Source organism: Grammomys surdaster, unplaced genomic scaffold (genome assembly GCF_004785775.1).
Source record: "Grammomys surdaster isolate TR1022 unplaced genomic scaffold, NIH_TR_1.0 128, whole genome shotgun sequence".
NCBI lineage: Eukaryota > Metazoa > Chordata > Mammalia > Rodentia > Muridae > Grammomys > Grammomys surdaster.
Window position 1 is genome coordinate 3192552 of NW_021604586.1, and position 24957 is coordinate 3217508.

The window sequence follows — 24957 nt, forward strand, 5'->3', positions numbered from 1 at the left end:
CTCTCTCTCTCTCTCTCTCTCTCTCTCTCTCTCTCTCTCTCTCTCTCCGTGTGTGTGTGTCTGTCTGTCTGTCTCTGTCTCTGGTCTCTGTCTCTGTCTATCTGTCTCTCTCTGTCTCCTATCCTTCTTACACACCTGCCTAGAGAGAGTACTGGGCACAGTGGGCAGGGCCCTCCTGCTTCAGTTAACATTTAAGGCAGTGCCCCACAGATATGGCCATCATCTGAATCAGACAGTTATTCAACAGAGGTTCCTTCTTCCCTGGAGACTGTGTTGTGTAAAATGGACAATAAAAATGAACCAGTACAGAATCCCATCAGCAACTGCATCATATCAGTACCACAGCCATTGAGCATGGCAGATCACAGACACACCTGATTTCTAGAAGACACAGAGCCTGGATTCCTGCCCTTTCCCACCTCTGGGTCACCCCAGTTCTTCCTCTGTAATAATTCAGTGACAGAGCTGTCAGGAGAGCCTGTCACTGGCCATCCAAGGCTGCTGCTTTCAAAAGGTTAACAGCATGAAATAGCATGAGCCATCCTCTGAGTCTATAGAGGATGCTAGTAACTTACCAGCCTGCTGCTTCATGGGAAAACTTGAGTAAATAGATACTTATCTCTATCATGTATCCTGGAGTGGGACTTGGTGGTCCCCAACATGTGTTTTCCCAGACTGGAAGAAAATAAACACCATGACCAGAAGTCACCTAGATGAGGAAATTGTTTGTTTCATCTTACAGGATACATTTTTTTTAATTATTTTTTAAACTTTTTATTTATTCTTTGTGAATTTCGTATCATGCACCCCCAACCCCACTCATCTCCCCACACCCTCATATCTGCGCTCCTCCTCTGCAACCTTCCCTACCCCAGAAGACTTTTTTTTACAAAAGGAAACTGTAGTGCATCAGTGTGTCCCACACTATACCCTTTTGTCCACACAGTTTTACTTGCAAATGTTCATTGCAAAGAATCATTGTTCTGGTTCAAGGCCTCTGGCTTGTGCTACACTATCAATACTGGATCCTGACCAGGACTCCACTCTGATATCTGCCAGGAGCCTGCGCTGGCCTTTAGGGTTGAATGGTACTGAGTGGGATACAGCATCAGACAAAGATCAAAGACTGATGATTCCCTGGCCTTATGAGCTTACTACTTGTCCTTTTAATAGGTACTGGTTTCTTTCTCTGTAACTCTCTCTTACCATTTCATGCTAATAAGCACTGGTTTCTTTTCTCTCTTGCTCAAGGACCTCTCAGTGGCCAGGTAAGAGGCTTGGAACTCATTAACTCTTCACGAACTAGAGAGAAAAGAAAGGAAGATGATTAACATCTTTTACACATGCAATATCCACAGATTCATACACACTCATACACACACATACACCCTTGTCGGGCCTAGCCACCTGTCTCCTCAACCCCACAACTGTTCATGCATACTCATATACATACACATATACATACACATGTATGTATAAACAGGCATATACATTTGGTGGGTGGGGCAGAGCCCCAAATGCTACACTTTGTTCCTTCTCTCTGGCCTTATAACTTCTTAGACAAAAGTTCTTTTAAAAATTACCTTATAGGTAAAATGTTACACAAAAGGGGAATGACAGAAGGATGTTGATGTTTAGTTCAAAGCAGTGTTTCATTTTATAAGTTCATTATAAGTTCAAAGCAACAGTTTCCCACGGCCTTGCTTTATCATACTGCACACCTGTGGCCTCATTCTTGGACCTGACCTAGAATGAGTGCTTTTCCTTGATCACAGATTTGTTCCAAGCCTATTTCTCTGCTTAGTGTAATTGTGAAAGCTCATTGTATTTCTTATTATGCAGCCTTTACTTACTATTCTGTGAGGAAGGGGCACATTCTATTCTTGATTCTAAGTTTATTACATCTTTCTGGCAAAACAACTAAAACCATCTCTTAAAACTTTCTTCCTAAAACCATTTGAATCAAATCAGGAATTCTATGAAATCATTATCAGGAATTATGAAATCATCAATTTGTCTATATGGCATTACTACATGATGGTACATCTTCATTGATCCAAAGAAAATCTGCTCAACAGGGTGGGCTGATGCCCAGGAATCATTAGACTATGTAATAATGACAGGAAAAAGCATATCAGCTGCAAGAAACAATCTGAGATGAAGTCTCTTGGGACCTTGCCTCTCAGAAGCTCACCCATGCTAGGCCATACAAAAAAAACCCTGGGCCACCTCCAGGAAAGTCACCTGCTAGCCTTAGCCTCTCCTAGAAGGCTCCTGACAGATATCCTTGCAGGATCCTCATCTGTCTCTTGATTTCTCTCCCCTGAGAATGCACTACAGGAAATCACAGGGCCCTAACCCCTGCCTCTGGCTCTGTAATCCCAATCTGAGCCCTCTCCTACATACAAAAGCACATGGACACACATCTCCCTCTATTTCATACACACCCTCAACATAGTCTGGCCCAGCAAGCCAGAGATTTCTGTTTCTTAAAATGTCCCAGTTGGAATAAGTAACTATTCCCCAACTGTCTTGGCTCCCTGGCGCTTGTCTGAAATTTCTTTCACAGGATGGAGGGTACCACTTGGCATGGGCAAAAATCTGTTATTAGAATCAAAGGAGAGAGGATTTGGCAGTGAGTTGTTCTCAGGTTAGCGGGATAGGAACAAAATAAAATAAGGCAATCATACATTGGGAGGAAGTCGAGGCAGGCAGCAGCTTTAGGAGTGAAGCTAGGTTTACCTGCCTCACCTGTCTACCAGAGTAATGGAAGTGGGGTGACTCCACACTCTGGTGGATCCCAGGCCCTCTGGTCTCTCCTTCACTGAACCCCCAGGGATGCTGAAGTCATGAGTTACAGTTTACAATCTGGAAACCTTACAGCATCAGCATTGCCAGTGACTAAGGCTCAAGTTAGGGAAGTAGGGGGCGGGGGTGGGGGTGGTTCATTTATTTTTTTCCATTCAAAACACAACGGTGTTGCACCAAGTTCGTGTTTGCTTGTGCCCTGCTCCTTTCCTGCTTGTTTGAGAAAAGTTTTTAGCCCAGGCTGGCCTAGTACTTACTAGGTAGCCAATGACCTTTGCTATAGTTCATTTCTGTTGCTGTGCTTTAAAAAAAAATTAATTTGCCCTGAAAAGAAGCAAATTAGCAGAGGAAGGGGCTTTTGGTTTGGTTTGGTTTGGTTTTAAGCTTATAAGTCTATGGTTGAGAGGAAGTCAAGGCAGGGACTTGACATCCACAGTCAAGAGCAGAGAGATAAATGTCTGGACCCGTGCTTGCTTGCTGGCTGGCCTTCTGGCTTCACTCTTACAACACTCCAGGGCCCAGCCCCGAAACCTCCCACGTTCAGTCTGGGTCTTCCCACCTCAATTAAGTATGAAGACAATGCCCTACAGATGGGCCCACAGGCCAACCTGATCTAGATAATTCTCAATTAAGACTGTCTTCCCAGGTGATTCTAGATCTGCCTGCTTTTCTGAAGCACTGAGATCTCATGCCACACCACACCTGGTCTTGTGATGTATTGGGGATGGAGCCCAGGGCTTTGTGCACGCTAACCAAGCTTCTCCCACCGGAGCCACATTCCCAGACTTCATATTCTTTTTCTTAAAGACCCCTGAAATGGCACAAGACTTAAACCATGAAGCCCAGATCTGTCCCCAGGTGTTCACAGCTGCCCATGAAATGCCAAAGGCACCAAGTGCAGAGTACACATGAACTCCAGGGTGTGTGCCTTTCTAACACCCTTCTGTCTGCTCCCCCAGCCCCTGGACTATGAGATCTCTGCCTTTCACACCCTGCTGATCAAAGTGGAGAATGAGGACCCATTGGTACCTGACGTCTCCTATGGCCCCAGCTCCACGGCAACTGTCCACATCACAGTCCTGGATGTCAACGAGGGACCAGTCTTCTACCCGGACCCCATGATGGTGACTAAACAGGAGAATATCTCTGTGGGCAGTGTGCTGCTGACAGTGAACGCCACAGACCCAGACTCCCTGCAACATCAAACTATCAGGTGGGTGAGCTACTCGGGACCCACAGATAGAAGCATATAAGAAACCACCTTCCTCTTTGGTTGCCAAAGCAAGTTGCTGGTCACTGGTTGTAGTTGCTGGTTTCAGTTGCTGTTCACTTATGGCAAAATGCTGTTAAGTTAACCCTAGTGCCCATCTGGATGTGTGGGAGGAAAAAGCAGTTTGTACTTGATGGAGCCAAATGGCTCTCAGTAAGAGGACAATATCCTTATCCATGCTTCCAACTCAGGAAGGGACCGGCTTCAAGGCTACACTCTCAAATGCCCTAGCCTAATCCAGAGGGTCAGAAAGAAGAGACAGGCTGTGTGGGCTTCTGCATCCCCTGGTGCTCCAACCTTATGAAAAAGGCACTGGTTGGTTCCGTTTGTAGATAGAGGTATTGTGAATTCAGGGATGGGAAGGCAGTTCAATGAGCAAAAATATCTGAGTTTGTGTTCCTGGAACCCATTTGGATGGTGTGATGCAGCACACTTGTAATCCCAGCACTGGGGAAGCAGAGACAGGAAGATCCCTAGAGCTTGCCAGCTGGCCAGTCTGGCTTTATTAGTGAGTGAGCCTCAGGTTTGATGAGAGGCCCTGCCTCAAAGCATAAGGTAGAGGCCAGGTATCCTAGTTTGCTTTCTACCACCATAACCAAACAATAATAAACACCATGGCCAAAAGCAGCTTGGGGAGGAATAGCTTACATGTTCAAGTCACGTTGAATCATTGAGAGAAGTCGTGTAAGGACCCCAAGCAGTAGCAGAGGTGGGAACTTTGGAGGAGTTCACCAGGACCACCTGCCCAGGGGTGGCGCTGCCTACAGTGGGTGGGCTTTCCACCATCAATCATTAACCAAGGAACTCCCTCCACTGACACGTCTACAAGGCCAATCTGATGGAGGCACTGACCTGCCTACAGGCCAATCTGATGGAGGCACTGACACGCCTACAGGCCAATCTGACGGAGGCAGTCTTTCAACAGAGGTTCTCTCTTCCCAGGTGGCTCAAGTTTCTATCAAGTTGACAGAAAATAATCTGTGCACTAGGCATAGTGGTTCATATCTTTAATCCAAGCACTGGTGTGTGTGTGGGGGGGGGGAGAGGCATCATCTCCTCTGTGAATTCAAGGCCAGCATGGTCTGCATAACAAGGTCCAGACCAGTCAAGGCTATGGTGTGAGACCCTATCTCTAATAATTATTAACACTAGAGACTGATAGAGGCTGGCCTCCACATGCATCTACTCGTGCATAGACCTACACTCAAGATAGGTGTGAGTGCTTGCTCAAGTCTTCCCAGGTGTGACAGCAGAGGAGACAGGCTGACACAGTGCCCTGTCTGTCCCCTTGGCTTCTGAATGGACATTAGTTCTGGGCCTCAAAGACCAAGAGCAGAATTTGCCTGATCCTTAGACATGAACCTCTGGGCTGGACTTCTAATAATCAATAGCGGAAGTGGGGCGCTTGACAATTTCTGCCTTCATTTCTTCACGGTTTTTTTGTTTTAACTTATTTTTATTTATATTTAGTTATATTTGGTTGAATTATACTTAAAATATAATTGTACCATTGACCCCCTTTCCCTTCTCTACCTCACAGGCAGCACCAGCCACTCTCTCCCAAATTCCTGGCCCCTTTTTCCTTTGTTATTGTCAAACTTATATATGCATAAGTACATGAATACAGCCTACTCGGTTCATTTGTATAGCTTGTATGTATATGACTTCAGGGCTAACCACTTGGTATTGGATGACCACTTAGGGGCCCATCCCTGGGGAATGCTATTTCTCCCTCTTCCACCATTCCTCAGTGACCTGTGGTCCTTTGTCTGGGGGTTGGGGGGAGTGGAACCTCTTGAGATTCTTCCCTTCCATGTCAACATGTCTATTGGTGTTGTCACTGCTCAGGTCTTGTTAGGCAGCCATGTTGTCGAGGTGTCCGGGGTACCTCTTCCCTCTCAATCTAGGAGGCACTCTCAGAACAGACTTCCCATTCCTGTGGCTCATAGCGTCTTTCTGCCCTCTCTTTCATGATCTTCCTTGAGTCTTGAGTCCAGGGTTTGTGTTTTGAATATATCCACTAGGCCTGGGTACCCCACAATAGGTTTTTCTCTGTATTTTGACCATGTGAGGTTTTCTATGAAGGTCTCCGCCTGCTACAGAGAAGCCTCTTTGATGAGAAGTATCTGTGAGCATAAGCATAAATTTTAGAAAGCAGTTGGGAATCGTGCTGGTCTGGTAAAGTTGCAGCCTTAGGTTCTCCTCTAAGATCCACAATCTCACTCCCCCCAAGGAGCTGGCTATGTTTCGAGTACCTCATATGACTTCTCTCCTGTTGAATGGGCCTTAAATCCAATCAGATAGCTGTTCGTTACAGCCAAGATAGAAGTGCACTACTGCACCCTTAAGGACAGCTCACCATGCTGGTCATTGCCATGGTTCATAGGCATCCCAGCTGGATGGGGCTACTTGCTTCCCCCACCTTTGTCAACTTTACATAGAACCTCCTGGTTCTATAAATGCCAGTATTCTTCTGGGAGAAGGCTTTAGGTCAGATGCAGCTCAAATCTTCCCAGTCCTGCTTCCTTTTTATGCTCTGCTCCAGGATTCAGTAGAAGGTCTCTTCCTAATAAGATTTCATTAAATGGCCCACATCACCTGCCAGCAGCTGCAGGATGCCCTTGATGGAACACTGTCACACAGTGAACGAATCACACTGCACAGGCCCAAGTGAGCAACTTATCTCTGAAGAGAAAGTCTGAAATGAACTGGCAAGGAGGAAGGATAGATTGTTTTACACACACACACACACACACACACACACACACACCACAGTGTCTTTTCGCTTCCAGATTTTCTAATTTGCCAGATGAACCAGAGGGTTTTGTAAGATAGGAACAACTCCTCTGTCAGTGGGAACCGGAGATCACCTCTCTTCCCCTGGGCTCTCTTCCCCTGGCCCCTGCTGGAGATCTAGCAAAGGAAAAGACAATTTAACCGTCAAAGCGAGCATTCCTTAAAGACTTTGATGGGAAACCTGTAGCTTAGCTACAAGGCGGTGTAGGCCTCTTTAGTGTGGCTTACCATCATTTTGTGTTTCTACAATAGGAGGCGGAGGGAGGCAGGGGATTCCTTTGGGGGATAAAATGAGCTGCAGCTGGACCTAGCATTGCTAAGCCTGGGCTCTGCCTTGCTGTCTCAGCTCTGGTGCTGCTGGGGATCAAAGGGTTAATGGAATGGAGAGTGACTGGTGGGGGTTCCCAAAACAAAAGCCACAGCGACAGTGGGAGAGAAGGGTCCCTTTGGATTCTCTAATTGAATGCAGTTCTGGGTGAACTTAAGCCAAGGGTTTATTCGCTGTGGGTCTATCCCTGTTTATAGGATGAGGGAGCAGAAGGAGAAGCAGCTAGAAGCTGCACAGGCTCCAGGGCATCCCTGAGGTTCCAGGTGTCATGAGCAGGTGGCCTGGCATGTCAGAGCTTCACAGGGAAAACACAGCATCTCCACCCACTGTCCCTCCCTGTCTCCCTCCCCCATCACTGGAGTCAGTTCACACTCCTATCAAGTCACTGGGTTTGAGCAGAGGATGAGCCTCTGGCAGAGGGCACCTAGCTGGAGGGACAGCGGAGATGTCATGGTGGGCCAGGAAGGAGGGCAGGAGAGCACACTCCTTAAGCACTGAGAGAGACCAAAGGAAACACTCCTCCTTGCACAGGGAGTGAAAGACAGGATGAGATGCAGAGAGAAAGTTGATTGGTGATGGCCAAGCCACTGAAGGGCACTAAGGCAAACTTCAGATCCTGGAAACCATGATCCAAGCTATATAGAACTAGAGGCCATGGGTTTCCTACTGTGCCCCACTGCAATGGAGCACCCACTCAGTGGGTTTGGGGCAGCTAAATATCTCTATCCCGTGGACTGGAAAGGCAGGTCTGACCACTATCTGTGACCACAGGCCACCAGTGACCTGGACCCAGCTTAGACTCACCTGTGCCGAACAATGCATGGATTAGCCCGGCTGATTGAAATGTGGGGACCTTGCAACCAGTGGGATGGCATTGGGGTACCTAAGCCAGACTCCTTTTCACATCTCGGTGCTATTCTCCCTGGCTGGCACCATCCTCAACCAGGTTTGTACGGTGCCAAGGAAATGAGGTCAGCCCTGGAACAGTCCTATCTATATCTGCCTGCAGAAAGAGCCACACCCTACCCAGAAGCAGTGCAGCCAGTACCAGCAGGGCCTCACTGAGCCATCTGGGACATGTGACCCTGAAGAGCAAGGGGATGGACAATGCTCATGAGCTGGACTTATTGTTGATCCAAGCATCTTCTGTGAAGGCTTGAACTGGTACCACTGAGAGAGGGCTGGGGCCCTTCTCAGGAGACAAGAGCACATGCTGGGTTTTCAGGAGGCACAGATGGGCCCCATGGTTGGAAACCACAGAAGCCCTCAGACAGCACAGCTGCCTTACTTCTCTACAGCTGGTCACCCAAGAGGACCAACATCTTCTCACAGGCCTATCAAGGGATGCAAAACTGGCTAAGAAATGCTAAGCTGGCTGGGTGATGCTGAACTTGCTGAGGGTGCTGAACTTGCTGAAGGATACTGCACTGGATAAGGGATGCTGGCTTGGATGAGGGATGCTAGGCTGGTCTCTTTCCCCACCGGGAGTCAGAATTGCCTGTCAAGTATCCCTTCCTCAGCTTCACTGGCTGGACCTTCTCTCTTCTCCCATCACCTCCCCTCCTCTCCACTCCCCGCCCTTCCCTTTTCTCAGCATTCCTCCTCCTGGCCCTGCCTGCTCCTCCATTTTCTGGTACTGGTTCCGAACTCATGAAACATCCCTGGCAAGTAGAGCTGCTGCCCTGGGAAGGAAAGGCTCTTCAGTGATGGGGAGTTTGATCCAGCACACTGGAAAGGGGTCTCCAGGGAGGCTGTACGTGCAGGGGGTGAGGGAGGCTGAGTGGAGGGGCCAGGCTGGGGGAGACTTTCCCACAGCTCTTCACAGGCAGTTGATGACTTTGCAAGTGGTCTCTGGTCTCATTGCTGTTGTGGATCAAGTCATTCTTTAGGGAACGGGATTAGAAGAGGAGAGAGCTGCACTCTGGGAGCTATTATTTTATCTCAAGACCTCTGAACTTAGCTGACTAAGGCACAACAAAAGAAAATGTTGCTGACCCAACCCTCAGCCCCAAGCAGCCTCCACTCACAGCCAGGCCACAGGGAGGCCCCAGCGGTCCTGCACAGAACTCTGTCTCCTTCTTAGCACTGGCTGTGCCAAAACGTCCCTGTCCCTCTGCTTCTCTGTCCATCCTGTTCTACTTCCGTGTCCTTCGCTCTGTCCATCTCTCTGGCCTTTCTTCTCCTAGCTCAGTCCTTCTCTGCCCTTCTCACCCCCAACTCCCACCTCTCTGGCATCTGTCTCACTCCAAACCTTTCTGCCTTTCTTGTCCCCCCTCCTCTCTCTATTTCTATCCTTTGCCTGCCACCACCTTGTGAGTGATCATGTGTATACAAGTATGTGTGTTCACGTGTGGGAGGCTGGAGACCAACCTCAGAAGCTGTCCACCTTGAAAAAGTCTCCCACTGCCCAGAGATCACCAAATAGCCTAGGCTGGCTGACCAAGAAGCCCCAGGGGTCCACCTGTCTCTGCTTCTCCAGTGCTGGGATAGTAAGCATGCATCACCATGCCTGGGTTTTATGATGTGTGTTTTGGGGATCAAACTCATGTCCCCACACTTGGATGACAAACACTTTTCCAGCTGGGCTTTCTCCTCATCTCTTCTCTCTACCCACAATCCCCTCATTGCCTCTCCCTCTTCTTCCTTCCTCCTCTGCAAGATGGGAGTGAGGCGTCTTCTGGTGACATTGTAGTGTTTCCTCTCGCTCCTCCCCCTCTTCCTCCCTCATTCTCTTTCTTCATCTCTTTTCCTCATCTCTGTCTCCATCCAATCTAAGACTCCCTGTGCTGAGTGAGTTCCAATAATCACCTCCATCCATCTCAATTCCAGCCATGCTTGACCCCCAAGCCAACAACAAGGAGCCATGCCCTCCTCAGCGGACATCCTGGGGCCATCACTTGGGTCCAGCCTGCCCTTGACGGTCACCCCAGCCTCCTCCAGAAAGGGGTCTCCTGATGCCCCCCACATACATAATAACCTCTAAGTAAGCCTAATCTAGTAAGGGATCTGATGCCTTCTTCTGGTGTGTCTGAAGAGAGCAACAGTATACTCATATATTTTTTAAAAGAAGAAAAGAAAAAGGGGAAATGAATGTTGGTGATGTTTGAGGAGGAGGGAGGGGAGAGAGAAATCACAAAATACATCTGAAGTTAAATTAAATGTCCAACGTTCCTATCTTGGGACAGCTCCTGCGAACTAAACAGTATTTCAGAAACATCTTCAAGTTTGCAAAGCAGGCACGTGTCTCACATTGCCCGAGTACCTGAAGCAGGTATTCACCTTGCAAGAATACCTGAGCAGATGCCAGGGAGAGGGCGAGCAATGGGGCGTGGAATGTTTTCCTCATCAAATAATTGCAAGTGAAAAAAAAAATGCTAGCCAGGCAGTGGTGGCACACATCTTTAATCCCAGCACTTGGGAGGCAGAGGCAGGCGGATTTCTGAGTTCGAGGCCAGACTGGTCTACAGAGTGAGTTCCAGGACAGCCAGGGCTACACAGAGAAACCCTGTCTTGAAAAAAAAAGAGAAAGAAAGAAAAAGAAAAGAAAAAGGAAAAAATGCTTAAACAGTTTTAAATTTTTCGTAGCAAAAAACTCCACGTGTTATATGGATATGCTGGGTGTACTTTTTATGAGTTGGGGTGAAGACTCTTTTGGATAGAAAGCTTCTAAGGACCTTGAAAGTCTAAACACAGGCCAGGTCTGTTCCTGGGCCTGGCATATGCCAAGAGCCCAATTAACAGGCATAGGAGGGATGGTGGTGGCTGAGTTGCAGTGTCTGAGTGCCAGTATATGGATGCATAAACAGACATGACTAGTTTGTTTTAATTTTTGGTGTTATTACTTATGTGTGCACACACAGGTGTAGAACAGTGCCTGTGTGAAGGTCAGAGGACAGTTTGCCTCCATTGGTTCACACCTTGATCCAGGGATCAAATTTAGGACAGGTCAGCCGCAAATCCCATTACCCACTGACCCATATTGCTGACCCAAAAAGTGTAGCCCAGGCTGACCTTGAACTCATAACCCTCCTGCCTCCTCCTCTGCTGTATCCCATCAGTATCCTCCTCCCCCATATCCTACCACTGTTCTCTTAATCCCTACACACTCACTAACGCCCACCAGCTGTGGAAGTGTTTCCAACGGCCCTGTTTTAATCTGGTGCCAGGCAGGGTGACCAGCACCAGAGGGAAGGTTACATAGAGAGTCTTTTCCGTCTGCGGGAAGGGAGGGGGGAGCCTACAAACTTGATCTAAATTGAGTCTGTTCTTTGAGCACAGCCTCTGAATCAATGATACCTGCTCTGCCCTGGTTTTTTCTTTTGGGGCTGGAGGGGGTTAGGGGCTGTCTTAATCTTACATGGCCCCTCCCTTTTCCCTAAACCTAAGCCTTCTCAGCTGAATGGCACTCAAGCATTCAAAAAATGGCAAAGAAAGCCACGGAATAACAGAAACTTCGCACCAAAAGATTTGTTTGTAATGTCCAGTTCCGTCTTTCTCTGATCATCCTGGGCTCATCAAGACTTTTCTTCAGAAAAGTCTTCAGCCCTGTTTTATCTACTATTTAGGGCCTTTTAAAAGAAAACCGAGCATACTTGTGCCAAGAAAAAAGAAAAGTGGTAAATTGGGCAAAAAAATTTAAAAAAAAAAATGTCATTAGCTAACTGTGGGACTTTTATTCTGTAATTGCTTCCTTTGGAAGCAGAAGACAAAAAAAAAAAAGAAGAAGAAGAAGAAAATTTCAACTGGCTTGAAAATGGAAATTCTGTCACCCCTGGGATTCTGAGACACACAGGTACCCAAGATACATAAGCAATAAATGTTCAGTGAGAGAGAGGAGGTTCACAAATGTCCTAACTAGGTTTCAAACTCAGATTTAAGAGTTTAATTTGGGGTGCCACCCACCTTCTAAATTTTAATCAAATCTTAAAGGCTAGCTTATAACCTGTCTACCTGGGGAAATTAGAAGAAGCCTCTCCCTCTACAAAGACCTATTAACACTTCATTCTAATTACACGTGGTTACTGACCTCAATAATAAGATTTGGGGTGAGGTAGTTTTGTTGTTTTTTTAATGAGTCCAGATATTTCTTTCCGCAGTCACCCAACACAGTGCTTGAAATATAAATGAGTTGTTTATGGGAGTCCTTTGTAATTTTTAATTAAAGTGATGTTCTTCAGTTGGAAGTTTATGGCAGTGATACATTTTATCGCCGCATTGCTGTGGAATTCTTAATTATTTATGTAAATGTATTAGTAGACTCAGCCCTTGTTTTGAGTGGTCAGATTCTTCCGTTATGGAAATGTGTGTGGGATAGAAAGCCTAATAAGTTACACAAAAGGATCTTTAAAGGTCTGAGTTCTCTGGTCTCTAAGGACAGAACTCTGGGTTTTGTCGTAACCCACAGAGAAGATGTCCATGGATTCCTTGGGTGGCGTGCACGGGGTTCGATCATCCAAAAGCACTGGTTAAACAGTCTCAAGGTTATTTTATAAATTAGCTTTGAAACATCTGTCTACGCATGCTATGCATTTGCCAGGGGGCAGACACTCAGAGTTGAAAATAGGGTTTCAGATTGGCTGTATTTGAATATAATTATCATTTGCCTTCTTGTCTGCCTCGGAAATTAATTCTCAGAACCAATCTAGAAAAATATTGACAAATGTTAATATTGCTTCTTGCCCAATATTTATTTTCTAAGTCATTCAATTTGCTTAGGGAAATGTTTGTTTTAGGGGGTGTTTTTTTTTTGAGGCAGCATTTTATGTAGCTCAGGCTGGCCTCACACTTCCTATGTAGCTGAGGATGACCTTGAACTCCTGATCTCCTACCTCTTTCTCCCAAGTGCTGGGATTACAGGCATGCGAAACCATGCCTAGCTATCCCTAGCTTTTAATACTTTGTAATAAAGACATTCAAACTAGGTGTAGATCTCTGGTATAGAATAAAAGAGAGACCACACCTGACAGTCAGCAACACCAGCCAGTGCTGAGTGCATCTCAGGGTCTCACCAGAGGCTGATCCTAGCATCAACCCTCAAACAGTAATCAGAGTGGGCAAGCAGGTCAGAGAACTAACACAGGAAATTCTGCCCAGCCTTGGTGCCTAGCTGGCCTCCCTGACTCTTCTGGGACTCGGGGCTTGAAGTGATGAGACACTAAACAGAGGTCTTGCCATTGTGGCTAAGCTGTGGCTCTCCCGTGTGTCCCAAAAGCACGGCCAAGAATCACACTGTAAAACCAGACCTGCGTTGCTATTTGGAACTCCTACTGATCCCTATGTGAAGGCCTGTGAATGATAGAGAGGGCCTCTGGATTTTTGGACCAGTCTCTCATCCATACTTCTGTACGTCCATACATCTATACAAACATACATCTATACATCCATACATCCATTCCAAAAACATGTAACGAATACCTACAGCATCTTGGGGACATAGCAATGAAGACAGCAGTTAATAGCATCCACTGTCATTGTTTGGGGTGGGCATCTTGGAACCTGTACCCGTCTCCTTACGCTTACCAGACACAATCTACCACTGAGCTACATGTAAGCTACACTCTAGGCCTGGCTGTGTATCCGCTGAACTACTTCCCTAGCCCTTGCTTTGGGGGACAGGATCACAACTCATGCTAAGCAAGAAATATTTTTAATTGACATACAATAATTGTACATTTGAGGGACAACAAGATGAACAGTGAAGGCATAGGCACCACGTCTTACCACCTGAGTTCCACCATCAGGACCCATGTGGTGGGAAAAAAAAGAAATGACCTCTAAAAGTTCCTCTACATGTATACACACATTCACACATGTGTGTGCATGAACACACACACACACACACACATATCACTAAATAAATGTAATTTTAAAACATTACGAAATACACCTCATCACTGCCTGCTTCTCTTTCCTCTTCTGCTAGCCTCCATGTTACATCCAGGGGGATTCAGTGCCCCCTTCTGGCTGCCCAGGGCACTGCATACAAGTGGTGCACATACTCAGATACACATATACATACACATAAAATAGTTTTTTTAAGGAATTATTTTAAAATTATAATTACTGCAACATTCACACTAAGGAAGGCAGGAAAGTTTCGGGTACAGTACAACAGCTGCTGCTGGGTCTCTTCCTGTATCCAGCTGGGCGCTGGCTCTGCATAGGAATGCTGGCAACACTGGTACTTCTCTATGAAAAGCATTATGGGAAAGGCTCAGTGACCATGTGGATCCAAACAAGGGTAGAAATGAGTTCATCAGAGATACAGGCTAAGGGAAAATATATCTGCCTGTTCGGAACTGTCAGCCAGGGAGGTGAGGCACGGGTAGTCACCCTTTCTGTGACAATCAGGTTTCCGATACAGCTGCAAGGACCTGAGCTAAATTAACTTATAAAGAGAAGGATGGATTTTTGGCTTGCGGTTTTGGAAGTTTACATCTGCGAGCATGTGAGCCTGTTGCTTTGGAAACACGTTGCAGATAAGTTTTCCAGCTCTTGGTGAACTCCATAGAACAAAGAGGATGGAGCCATGATTTCAGCTTCCTTGGAGCACATGCCCTCACTGATCTGGATTCCTCCCCTCACCCCCGGACTGTGCCTCTCAAAGGTACCTCCCGGGGGTGTCAGGGCTGGAGACTGAAGCTACGGAACACAAGCTTTCGGCAGACAGTCCGGCTGCAAGACACAGCAGGTGAATGGAGATCCCTTCACTGTAGAAATCAGCCCTGAGGCTTGAAGGAAAAAGATGTCTCTGACTGAAAACAGAAAGAGACAACAGGAGGTTTTAAACGGGTAGTAAGAAAGGGGGAACCTCAGATGAAAGAGAAGCAAGGCGAAATAGAAAGGGTGATGCGAGAAGCCACTGGAGTGTCACTCCTGAAAATCCAACTGGTGTCTCCTCATCGTGCAAACCTGTGTGAGGTGGGGGTGGTCACCTTGTCCCTTAGCTGCTGATGGGTGGCGTTCTAATAGTCACGGTTGGGCAAACTGGAGAGAAGGAATTGACATCCAGGTCTGTTTTGTCAAAGATCTTTGAAGTAGGGAAGCATTTATTTATGTTTGCAAGAGCAGATGTCAAACACATCTACACCCGGAAGAGTGTCCTGGTTCTTACAGCATTACCTCATCTCTTAAGGGATCTTGGTTTGATCATCCTGGCTGAGGGCCACCATTTGAAGGGTCTGTGCCATCTCTGTCCTTCTCCCCCCAACCCCATCCATCAAGTCCCTTGGAGTCTAGGCTCATCTTGAAGCCTGGGACAATGAGAGAGCAGAGGAACCAATCAGTCGAGAACCATGAGACCATGGCTCACATCTTTTTGCTGTCTGTTGGTGTTTTTCCCCCCATTAAATGGTCACACACAGCATTGTCCCCAAGCACAACCCCAAGGAAACCTTGTTGAGCTGTCCAGAGAAAATACACATGGTGCACAAGCCTCATTCAGACATGGTTATGGTTCCACACTGGCCGTGAGTTCAAGGCCAGTGAGTCTGCATAAACAAGGGGTCACAGCTGAAACAAGGTCATGCTCTGATCTATAGGCTTGAAGGAACCTAGCACTTTATTTTACCCCAGGAGCATGAGTTTATCTTTGCCTAATTCTGTTTTCCTTGGTGACCTCATAGGACATAAATATGGTGACCAACAAAAATTGCCCATGAGTTCTTGCCTGTGTCTTTTCTTCCTGTCTTCCCTCCCTGGGCTATAATCCTTGGGTGCTGGGCTAATTATGAACAACACCTGTGGAACATAGTAGGCTCTCAGTAAAAATTTAATTTAATTAATGAGTGACTTGCAAATGAGTGGTTTTCAAATAATTCTTGCCCAGGCATGAGATGCACCAACTCCTACCCAGGAGATAATAAGGAGTCTTCACGAAGCATTAAAAGGGATTTCCACCCGGCTCTGACTTTAATAAACAGCACAAGGAAATGCTAATTAAATGGCAATATTTAATTACTACTTGATGCCCTTCCCTACTCCGTACCTCCCCTTGGCTTAGAAGGGATGAGAGACAGTTCATCACTTTCTAGCCTCTCTACTGGTATCCTTGGCTGGGCCCCCTCAGCTTTGCAGATTCTCCCTTGATGACACTGGAAGGTGGACAGTGCTGAGGGTCATAGAGGTGACTCAGCCATTAAGAGCACTGGCTGCTCTTACAAAGGACCTGAATTTTGTTTCTAGCACCCATGTATCAACTCATCACCCAGTGTAACTCCAGCCCAGGGTACCCGATACACTTTTCTGTACTCCACTGTGTGGTGCATAGACATACATGCAGGCAAGACACCCGTGTACATAAAAGGAAGTGCCTTTCTTTGAATAGCTGGCTCTCCGTTGAATGTGAGCCGTTCACGTTGCTCACCATTGAGTCAACCATTCAACTATTTAACAAGTACCTAAAAAGTATCAGGCACTGTTGCTGAGGATACAGTAAGAATCGGGCATGCAGGCCCTTCCTTCTGAGAAACAAAGAAGAGATGGGTGAACAGCTAAAAAGATGGCTGCAAGTCGGCCAGGTGTTCTTTAGAAACCGGGAGATTCCTGAAAGAGAGTCTGCAAGGTTCGGCACCCCTGCCAGCCACAGGGGCTGCTCCTGGGAACGCAGTGAAGAGTCAAGAGTCCGGGAAACATGCTTGCATTCATTTCCTTTATGTGTAAGTTTTTAGAATTCTATAGCCCCTCTCCCTTCTTTTTCAGTCACTTATATGTTTTTAATGAACAACACAAGCTCATTGTACAAAAACCAACAAGCACAGTGCAGAACAGAGAAGCAAATTAAAACTCACCTTAAATCCTACCACCTAGGTACGGCCACCATTGTGTTTTTGTCTTGTTAGTTCCAGAGGTGAGAAGTGAAGGAATTCATTGTTTCTCCGTTCTGTGTAATTAAAAAGTCTGTGCTAGCAGCTTCCCAGGGAGCTTGAGCTGTGTTTATTTATTTTTTTTAAAGAGCTACTAATTTTTGATTAACAAGAAGGAATGCAACGTTTAAGGGAAATGAAATTACACCCTCTTTCCCTTCTCAACAAAACAACATTATTCCCCCCACACACGCAAAGTGTAGAGTCATGACTCTAAGGATATATGGCTCTAAGTCAGGGGATTACAAGGGACATTTTTCATGTCACCACTGAGACAGTTGTGTGAGCATTCCAACAGTGAAGTACCTGGGCTGCAGGTTACAGACCCAGCTGAAGTCAGTCTGGATAATAACTCACTCTGTCATTACTTAACTCTGTGGTGGCTGCAGCTACCGAGCCAGAAGATAAAGCCTCAGCCTCTGAAGAGATCAGGAGCTCTCTGTCAGGATATTTAAGAATAAGAAAAGCAAGGGTAGCTAGGGGGAGGACTGGGGGAGCTTCACTAAGAGGCCGGTGATGGATGTGACGTCTCTTGTTCACTTTCTCCTCTATTTGTGTGTTGGGGAGGGGGTTCTTTGTGTTGGTTCCTGTGTATTTGGATGTTCATGTGTGCGCACATGTGTATGGGCAAGGAGACCAGAGGTTAACCTCGAGTATTGCTCTTCAGGAGCAAGTCACCTTGCTTTATTGAGACAGGAACACGAGTCTCTCTGATTATGCTAAGCTGCCTAGCCAGAAAGCCCCATGGATCCTCCTCCCTCTGCCTTTCCAGCTCTGATAATGAGCACTCGTCACCACACCTGGCCTTTTACACAAGCACTGCTGATCAAACTCGGGTCCTCGTGCTTGCAAGGCAAGCATTTTACCAGATGAGCTGCCTCTCCAGATCCCTTCTTTTCTAAAAGATATTTATGTTCTGTTCTCATCCTGGGAAGTCCAGGGCCTTGTTCATGCTCAGCAAGTCTTCTACCAACTGAGCTACACCCTCAGCCCCTGCTCTACTTCCTGTGTAAATGCCACGCTGGCACATCCCCCTTCAGTTCCTTTGTCCCCTGATTATCCATGGAATGCATCCTGCATGCCAATCGAAGACACCACATCTCACCAGACCAGACCCACGCTACCCACACAGTGACAGAAGGGGCCTTTGCCCTGCCGGTTGTTGAGAGCACCTGTGTATGAACTGAAACTAGAATGTTCAAGTCCCAGTGGGCATTCGCCAGCACACTAGCTCCTGCTGTGTCGGGTTCTCCTCTTCCTCTTTGTTCCTACCTACCGCGGTCAGCTCACACGCTTTCTCTGCCTGTTTTCAGCACCATGGCCAGAACCAGGCGCCCCAGGCTGATGCTTTCAGCACCGTGGCCAGAGTCCGGTGCAAAGTGCGTTTCCTAATCTTGGTCAGAACACAGCTCTCACGCAGTCTCTGGGTTGCCCTTCTTTCTGCCTTTCCCCACAGCTGCTTGATCTTCTCTTCCCCCATCACAGTAGTTCCTCCCCCTGCGTGGAGTCAGCTCTGGTTTGCTGGATCACATGTGAGCAGGCTGCCTCCGACAGCAGCTCTGCCACCAGGGGTCACGGCCTTTTGGGGACTTACTTAATCTCTCCATCCCTCATTCTCTCCAGATGTAAAAGGAGATAGCTCCTGGAGCCATTGAGAGGATTAAACAGGGCTAATCTAGCAGACCTCATAGCATGGTCTCTGCAATTTAATAAGAGCCCAGGCTGTGTTCTCAGTTATTGTAATACTTGGCAGATCACCGCAGACATAGCTTGTGTTAAAAGCTTTTCCCTCATCACCTCTGACAGCCCCACCTATGGCCATGCTGCCCTTGGAACCTGCTTCTCAAGGCTCCGTCATACTGTCTTAATTGATCAAGAGTGACATTGGCTCCTAACACAGACCTAACACAAGCGTACTGTCACTCCCATGGCGGACCAACACCAATGAAGGGGAAGGCAGTTTTACCTATGGTGCCATTCAGTGATCCATGCTCCTTCTGCATTGTGGGGCTGGGTGGTGAGGCTGTGTCATTTAGGCTTTGTCACCAATGTGTGGCTAGGGTTACTCTTACTGTGGAAAGGGGAAGAGAGAGCCAAGAGGCCTTGTGGGAAGTGTAGCTGGTCATGGATGAACATTACCATTTCTATATATTCCCTCACCCCAGCCTTGCTGCAAGGGAAGCTGAGAGATGTGGCTGGCCTGTATGTATAGAGGGAAACTGAGTCACCTCTGCTTTTGAATTTCCTCCCCCCCCCCATCCCTCCACAAGGTCAGAAGACACTGGAGGTCTATGACCATGGGCTTGAGATTCCTCATCGAAAGCTTACTCCTTTACAACCATCCCTGAGCCTCACTTAACAGTGAATCCACAATCTGACCCGGTGGCCTAGGAAGAGGGGCTTTCCAAACACAGATGATAAAAAAGGTTAAAGTAGACAGAGGCAAAACCTAGCCATTCTTTTTGGAACCAAAAGTTAAAGCTTCCACTGTGTTTCCTGGAAGGAGATGGCCGAGTTACTGAAGGGAGCATGGGAGAGCCCAGAGGGGGGAGTCTGAGCAGCTCAGGGGAGCAGGAATGTCCTAGCGTTCCAGGACAGGGCTAAGAAGAGCTTTCATACCCAGGTCATGGATCTCTCTGAACTTCAGCACACACAGGCAACCACAAAGCCCCACTGTCAGGCAGCCCTGGCGAGCCCAGGCAAGGCATGCAAATTGAAACAAACTTTCTGAAAGACATTTTGCATTATGCATCAACTTTTTTTCAAACGGCTCTCCTCTTCCGTGGCAGTGATTCCGCTCTTTGGAATTTATCTCAAAGAAATAATCAGAAACAGTGTCAGACACTTACATCCTCGGGAAACAGAGATTTATGTGCAGAGCCGTGTGCTGAAGGCGTATTTATGATAGCAGAAAGTTAGAAAACACGCTCAGTGTCCAGCCAAAGGGGCCGCATAAATAAATGGCAGAGCAGACAGATGGAGGGGTACGTGGAGAGGGAAGGGCTGGTGTTTGTGGGAAATCTTAGGCTGAGGATACTGTTCTTAGCAACTCAAGTGGAAGAAACGGAACACCAGGCTTGTGAGTTGTCCCACCCCAAAATGTGGACATAATACACCAAAAAGACTTAGAATAGAATACCCAGGCTCTGAGTGGCTCTCACAAGACTTGGAGTTGTTTCTTCACTTTTTACGTTGTCGAGATTTTAATGATGAGAGCATACACCATGTAAGCAAAAAAAAAAAAGAAAATGGCTTTTGGGTGGCGGTGATTCAGTGGGTAAGGTACTTGCTATGCAAACACGAGGAGTTGAATTCAGATCCCCAGCGCCCATGTGAGAGTCAGACATGTCAGCGCTCGCTTATAACCCAGCCCTGAGGAGGGCAGAAATGGGTGATCTCTGAGTCCAGTGAGGAACCATGCATGGTGGTTAGTTTTGTCAGTTGGACACAACCTAGAATCCCTTGAGAAAAGAGTTGTGCTATTGGGCTGTGGCTGTGGCTGTGACTGCGGCTGTGACTGTTGGTGGGGGATTTGTCTTGATTGCTTTAATGGATGTGGAAATACTCAGTCTGAAATAGGTGGCACCATTTCCTGGTTGGGGTCCAGGAGAGGTAAGAGGAGAGAAAGCAAACTAAACACTAGCAGATATTCTCCCTCTCCCTCTCTTCCTCTCTCTCTATCTCCCTCTCCCTCTCTCTCCCTCTCTCTCCCTCTATCTCCCTCTCCCTCTTCCCCTCTGTCTCCCCTTCCCCCTCCCCCTCCCCTTCCTCTCCCTCTCTCTTTCCCTCTCCCTCTCCCTCCCTCTCTCCCTCTCCTTCTCTTCCTCTGTCTCCTTCCCTCGCCCTCTCCCTCTTTTGCTTTCTCCTCACTCTCCCTTCCTCTTCCTCCCACTCCCTCCTTCTCTCTCTCTTCTCCCCCTTTCCTTCTCTCCCTCTTTCCCTCTTTTTTCTCCCTCCCTCTTCCTCCCTCTCCTTCTCCCTCCATCTTCCTCTCTCTCCCTCACTCTTTCCCTCTTTTAATCCACCCTCTCTCCCTCCCTCTCTCTTCCTCCCTTCTTCCTCTCTTTCCTTCTCTCTCCCTGTCCTTCTCTCTCTCTCCCTCTCTGTCTCTCTCAACCCCCTCTCTCCCTCTTCCTCTCCCTCTCTCCCTCTCCCTCTCTCCCTCTCTGTCTCTCCCTCTCTCCCCTTCTCCCTCTCTCCTATTCTCCCTCCCCCTTCCTCTCTCCCCACCCTTTCTCTCCCTCTCCTCCTCTTCCCCTGTGGATATGAAGTGACCAGAAGTCTCATGCTTCTGTTGCTGGGACAGTAACCCAGAATTGTGAACTAAAATCCTCTTCTACCTAAGTTGCTTTTTCCAGGGTTTTATCACAATAGAAATAAAACTAGAACTATGTTACTAGAAAGTTTCATAGACAGACCAAAGGCAGGGACCCAAAACTGACCGCACACACAGTCTCATACACACAACACACACACAACACATGCACAATACACACTCTCACACTCACACACAACACACACATTCACACACACAACACATTCACTCACACAACACACACATTTACACACACACAACGCACACACTCACAACATACACACAACACACACATCACACACACTCACACACTCACAACACACACAACACACATTTCACACACACTCTCACACTCACACATTCACACACAACACACTCACACACACATCACACACTCTCAGTCACACACTCACACACACTCACACACACTTACACACATTCACACACATACAACACACACACACACAAATTGAAAGAAGGAAATTATGGAGGAACACCCTGTTTTCTCTGTAGGCCACTCAGAAGCACGGTAGTCTTTTCCTCCAGTTTTCAAGAATGCAAATGCTGGCCCAGACTCTGGGCCTCAAAGTCCATAATAGGCCACCCTAGTTATTGCTGCCTGAAACATCTCCCTTTCAGCTGTCATAACATCCATTCAGCTACACAAAATAGATCACACAAAACCCCATCTATCCAGACAGCCCTAAACAGGCCTCATCTGAGAAGTGAAGAAAGCTTATTCCCCTGTGAGTTCTATAAAGACATTCATTGGCATCTTCAAAAGGACAGGGACTCCTCACCCAGTTCTCACAGCATGGCCATCCCCAGCCCTGGTTGCCATTCAGAAATGTTCCCAGGGATTTGAAAACATTCTGTTCATGCCCTGAAGCTGTGGTCATAAGATTGCCGGCGGGAGAGGTAAGGGATTGCTCTGTGCTTCTAGTGTTCTCTCTGAGGTGGGGTTTTAAATGGTTTCAAGTTTGGTTGAGTTGTTAAAGACCAAAGAGATCATAACAAAAAGAATAATGCTAATTTATCCTAAAATGTACATTAAAAGGCATGTTTGCCCTTGCCTTAGTGCCAGGATAGCCGATTCCAAACCCCTTGTGTTAGGAAGGATGGTTTAGTGCATTCTGTGAAAGTGTTCGCTTTGCCACGCCCATGGATGTGAATTAAACCCAACGCACCCATCTCTGAATGTGAACCAGCCACCGAGGGAATGTTTCTGAGATGCAGCTCCCGTACCCCCAGCCCACCAACATGCCAGGGAGAGCGACGTTTCCCAAGCCGTGCCAGTCCAGAAATTAAGCACGCCATCCTTGTCTACTCTGTGGTTTTTGTTCTCAGAATTGAATCTAAGCTCTGTTGGAAACTTATTGAAAGCCTTCAGTATTCACTTCTCCTCCAACCAAACTACACAGTTACCATTAATAGAAAAAAAGCTGCTGAAATTTAATTGGAATTCCTTTCTATTAACTTAGTAACAAAGGTTCCAGGTCCCCATGTCTAGAAGATAGCCACTCAGTGTTGTTGAGACTGCAGTGTTTGCTACACAGTGTCAAAGATGTCTTCCAACCTGTGGTGTGCACCTGCTCTCACAAAAGTTGAACCTTCTAGGAGGTCAACATCAATGTCCTAATTTGCTTCTCTGTTGCAAACTCTGTTGCTACTCTGTCAGAAGTTCCATGACCAAAAGCACCTGGTGGGGGATGTTATTTTGCTTGTAGATTATAGTTCCTCATGAAGAACAGTCAGGGCAGGAGCTCAAGGCAGGAACTGGAGCAGAGAAATGCTGCTTATGGGTTTGCTCCCCATGGCTTTCTCAACCTGCTTTCTTACAGCAACCACGACAACCTGCCTAGGGAATGGTACCGCCCATAGTGGGCTGGTCCTTCCTAGATCAATCATTAATCAGGAAAGTGCTCCCCACCCCAGCATGACCACAGGCCAATCTGGAGGAAGCAGTTCTTTAATTCAAGTTCCCTGTTCCCAGGTGAGCTAGCTCGTTGTCAAGCTAACAAACACTAACCCACACAATTAATTTGAAAACTACTGCCCCTCTCTCGAAAGTCCTAGAATGAGCCATTTCCTTTAGGTGAGTTTTCTGTCAAGGTGAAGGTCACTATTTGCTGCACCTATCTGTGTGGGCGTCGATTAGATTCCTAGCATATGTGTCCTGCATCTTGAGCAGGGTGTAGACATGGAATTTAAGGTCACTCCAGGTATAGTGGCCATCCTTCTGCTGGTCCTAAGGAATATTTTCCAAAACTCGAAGCAAATACCAGAAACCACCACAGACAGGCAATGCTCACACTGAACACACATGCTCATGGGAAAAGTGTGGTTTGTAAGCTATGTACAATAAGAAATAATAGTAACAGCTAGTAACAAAATAAAATAGTTATATCCCTGCATCCACTGGCAGCAGGGATGCTTTTACATTTTGGCGCTGCTGTCTTGAAGGCTAACTTCAATAGATACACTGTAACACCATGACCATGGACGCAATAAGCCAGATGGTATCTCAGCGTCTAGCTGGCAGGGAGCATGCATGTGCTGGACTCCACGTGACTCCCAGGCCCCAGGTGGGGCAGAGCTCAGTGGCTCAGGATTTCATTACGCTTCACAAATCAGCACAATTTAAAATGTACGACTTGTTTACATCTGGAATTTCACATATTTTCACAGTTTTCAGCTGACCAGAGCGTGGAAGGCAGAGTGACAGGTCAGGGTGAGCCCTGCAGACTTCCTGTGAAGTTGCTAAGTGACTGGAGCCACACTTTATTGGATTCTGGGTTTATTCTGGCTTTTACACTTCCACGCAGATCTTCATACTGTGGTCACTGCACCTGCCACTAAGAAGTTCTCTGGAATGTAAACTGCATAATCAAGTTTAAAAAAAAAAAAGAATTATCTGGGCAGTGGTGGCACACGCCTTTAATCCCAGCGCTTGGGAGGCAGAGGGAGGTGGACTTCTGAGTTCGAGGCCAGCCTGGTCTACAGAGTGAGTTCCAGGACAGCTAGGCTTATACAGAAAAACCCTGTCTCGAAAAACCAAAAAAAAAAAAAAGAATTATTTCTTTATTTTATGGTTATGCATACACTGTAGCTGTCTTCAGACACACCAGAAAAGGACATCGGATCCCATTACAGGTGGTTGTGAGCCACCATGTTGCTCACATGGTTCTGGGAAGTGAACTCAGGACCTCTGAAAGAGCAGTCAGTGTTCTTAACCATGGAGCCATCTCTCCAGCCCCCAAAATTCAAGTTTTAAAGACAAGATTTATCATATCTAGAAAACAAAAACCCCTGGGTTCGATCCTCAGCACTACGTCAAAAGAAAAAAAAAGGGGAAGAAGACAAAGAGAGAGGAAAGAATAATCAGCACTGTTAGTTGGATAGTGTGAAGCAATGAAGTTTTAGTGAACAGCTCCGAGGAAGACTTAAGTTGTATCCCAGAAGGTTCGCCACTTACCTAGCACAGGCAAAGCCCTGAGTTCACATCCCATCACTGCATAAACCAGGCATGGTATCACATGCCTATCATCCCAGCACTTGGAAGCTGGAGGTCAGATGT

The 24957-nt window shown here is 46.9% G+C and overlaps 1 protein-coding gene across 1 annotated transcript in view; it reads left to right on the forward strand.

Moving 5' to 3' along the window:
* The window catches only part of Cdh13 (cadherin 13), a 1006804-nt gene that overhangs the window by 921771 nt on the left and 60076 nt on the right, over window positions 1-24957 (forward strand). Inside the window, exon 10 of the mRNA XM_028752897.1 lies at window positions 3768-4021. Within this exon, the coding sequence (XP_028608730.1) occupies window positions 3768-4021 (254 nt within the window). The remainder of the gene's footprint in view (window positions 1-3767; window positions 4022-24957) is intronic.